The sequence below is a fragment of the Nicotiana attenuata genome, unplaced genomic scaffold, assembly GCF_001879085.1.
Source record: "Nicotiana attenuata strain UT unplaced genomic scaffold, NIATTr2, whole genome shotgun sequence".
Lineage (NCBI taxonomy): Eukaryota > Viridiplantae > Streptophyta > Magnoliopsida > Solanales > Solanaceae > Nicotiana > Nicotiana attenuata.
This window is the reverse complement of record NW_017695846.1, coordinates 1-3455: the sequence shown is the minus strand read 5'-3', so window position 1 is coordinate 3455 and position 3455 is coordinate 1. Positions and strand designations below refer to the sequence as shown.

Genomic DNA, 3455 nt, shown 5'->3' with positions numbered 1-3455 from the left:
GGTAGGTGAAAGCTATGCAGTTGTAGATTGATGCACTTGAAGATAACAAAACGTGGAGTGTTGTGGATCTTCCACCTGGAAAGACACCCATTGGCTGCAGATGGGTGTATAAAGTCAAGTATAAAGCATCTGGGGAGGTAGAAAGATTCAAAGCTAGGCTGGTTGCTAAGGGATACAATCAAAAGGAAGGTTTAGACTATGGCGAAACCTTCTCTCCTGTTTCTAAGATAGTTACTGTTAGATCCATTATTGCCTTAGCAGCCTCTCAACATTGGTTGATTTTTCAGATGGATGTTCAAAATGCCTTCCTCAATAGTGATCTTTTTGAGGAGGTTTATATGCATATACCTGAGGGGTTTGCTAGACCGGGGGAGAATCACAAGAGAGTCTGCAAACTTCATAAGTCCCTCTATGGACTTAAACAGGCTCCAAGATAATGGAATATGAAGTTAACAGAGGCCCTAGTGTGTATGGGGTTCCAGCAAAGCCATTATGACTATTCTTTGTTTACAAAGAAGGCTGGGAGTGATATAGTAGTCATACTGGTATATGTAGATGATCTTTTGATCACTGGGAACAATCAATAGTTACTATGTGAAACAAGATCAGATCTCAAGAAAAGGTTCAAGATGAAGGATCTAGGAGAGCTAAAATTCTTCCTAGGTATTGAGTTTGTAATGTCTAGACATGGAATTCTCATGTGTCAAAGAAAATATGCACTAGAGTTAATCTCTGAGTCAGGACTAAGTGGTGCAAAGCCAGCGGGAACACACTTAGAACTGAACCAGAAGTTAACAACCACTGAATTTGATAAGTGTTTCAATACCAAGAACACTAACTCAGATGAAGTGCTGAAGAATCCTGGTACATATCAAAGACTGGTAGGAAGGTTGCTATATCTCACTATGACCAGGCCAGATATTGCCTTTGTGGTGCAAGTGGTCAGTCAGTGCATGCATAGTCCTAAAGTGTCTCATATGGAAGCAGCATTGAGAGTAGTAACATATCTAAAGCAGGCACCAGGTCTGGGACTACTTATGCCTGAAGAATCTTCAAGTAAGCTGACTGCTTACTGTGACTCAGATTGGGGGGCATGCATACAGACAATGAGGTCTGTTACAGGGTACTTAGTCAAATTTGGGAACGCACTGATATCCTGGAAGTCTAAGAAACAGAGTACTGTCTCCAGAAGTTTAGCAGAAGTAGAGTTTAGAAGTATGGCATCATGTGCAGCAGAGGTCATTTGGTTAACTGGTTTATTCAATGAGCTAGGTGTCAAGATTGAACTGCCAACAACCTTGATATGTAATAGCAAAGCAGCAATCCAAATAGCTGATAATCCAATATTTCATGAAAGAATAAAGCACATTGACATAGATTGTCACTTTGTAAGAGAAAAAATTAGCGTGGGACTACTGAGAACTGAACATGTAAATACAGAAGATCAACTAGCTGATTTGCTTACGAAGGGATTGGGTAAAGCTCAACATGAGTACCTGCTGGGCAAATTTGGGCTGAAGAACTTGTTTGAATCATCAGCTTGAGGGGGAGTGTTGACCAGTAGCCGAGTCACAAGCTGATGGTTAACTGTAGTTAAGTCTAATTATCATGTTAACTAGAGTTAGTTAGATAATTAGTTTGTAAAGAGGCGGTTATTTTTGTTAAGTAGTTAGTAGTTAAATATTGTAGTCCTTGTACAGTTGATTATTCAGAAATGAAGAAGCTCTGCTCTTTCTTCTCCAATTTCCTCTCAGAATCTCTCACTTTTTTCTAGCTTCAGTTGATCTCCCATGGCTTCTATCACTTCCTACAACCAACACTTAGACATCAATATCAATATTTACTCAAAAATTTCATGAAAAATTAAAATATTACTTGGTTTGGCTATATTATCATCAATCTTTAATATTTTTTTCAGAAATGTTTTTTACTCACTAACAAACAGAGTAAAATGACTTCTTCCACTTATGAATGAAAATTATTTCCTTACAACTATCTTAACTTTTACTTTTATATCACTTGTTTCAACCAATATTTAGACATTTATTATCAGTTCTTACTCGAAAATTTCATCAAGACTGATTTAGGGTTTAATTATAATCAATCTTTAATAATAAAAACTTTACAAAGAGAATTTCACTAACCAACCAAAATCAGAAAATATTGATATTTACTCAAAGAATAAGTATTTTTTTTCTATATGGAAAATAATTTCCGTCATACCTAACCCAAACAATATTTTGTAAAACGCTCAGTACATAAGTGGTACTTTCAATATTAATACACATCTTCCAGATAAAATAAACGGGGTTAAGTCGTCTTCATATATATCCGTTTACCTCGAAAATACGAATAACAATTAAACTTGTTTTATGGTTTTAAAGATATGCGATTTAGTTCAATACTAATTAATAACCAAGAAATCTAACGTATGAATGAAAGAAGTAAGTTGAATCAAACCAGTGTTCAAGCCAATCTTGACCTCGAGTTGTGGTGGCCTCGAGGTGGGTTCACAAGAACAATAATATAAGAACAATAAAGTTAAGAGACAATTCTGATGAGTAATGGAAAGGAAATAAGAGAGTATATTCTTTTGCCAGTGATTGATCATGGTTACAAATGATTTGGGTCCCCTTTATATAGTAGGGGAACCCTAAATAAGGTACATTACTATTTGCAGTAAAGAATCTTATTGGGACAGCTATTTAACTGCCTAGTACGGATTCGTACTAACTCGTACAAATCTATTTCGGAATTTACGCCATGATCTTGGGGACGTGGCGGGAATTTTGCTCTTTCTGTTACAAACACATAATGGCATCATCTCGAGGTTGGTCATACTCGGCTTTGGTGCTCATCGTGTACTTCGATCTTCGAACCTTATGTTCTGTCCTCGGGCTCGAACCCGGCCCATATTGAGTCTGTTCCTCGATGCGAGCCCTCGAGCCCACAAAATCGGAGACACATGATTTTACCGTATACAGATAGTCCTCGCATTTCTTAGAGTAAAATGATAAGAAACGATTTGAACCTCGATTTTTCGGAGTTCCTGACGATGACGTCATTCCCGTGACGTAGGCGCTCGAAGTGACCGAAACATCCCGTCGGTTTGCTTCCCCAAAATATTAAATGCTTCTCGAGTGGTGGTCGGCCACTAGCACCATTGAACCGTCGCCGCTCGCCTATAAATACAAGGTTTAATTTCGGAGAAAGCTTTACTTTAATCTTCAAACCACCTCCAAACTTTTTATATCCCCTTCTCTTCATCTCTTTTCTCTCTCTAGCCGTTACTCCCGTTCCTTTTAGTGTTAGAAAAAACCAAACTCCGCCTATCTCCACTTCTTCTAACTTGAATCAATGGCGAAAACTTCAAACACAGTTCCTCAAAGGAGAAAGCTTCCTCCTCCTCTTCCCGGCCAGCCAAACTTGTGGCGCCGGCCCTTCACGAGATTATC

At 38.3% G+C, this 3455-nt stretch overlaps 1 protein-coding gene across 1 annotated transcript; it reads left to right on the top strand.

Annotated features, from left to right (window-relative positions):
- Positions 1–629: 629 nt before the first annotated feature.
- LOC109222652 (uncharacterized mitochondrial protein AtMg00810-like) lies at positions 630–1544 on the top strand. The gene has a single exon (XM_019386979.1). The coding sequence runs from the start codon at positions 630–632 to the stop codon at positions 1542–1544; it is 915 nt and encodes a 304-aa protein (XP_019242524.1).
- Positions 1545–3455: the final 1911 nt, after the last annotated feature.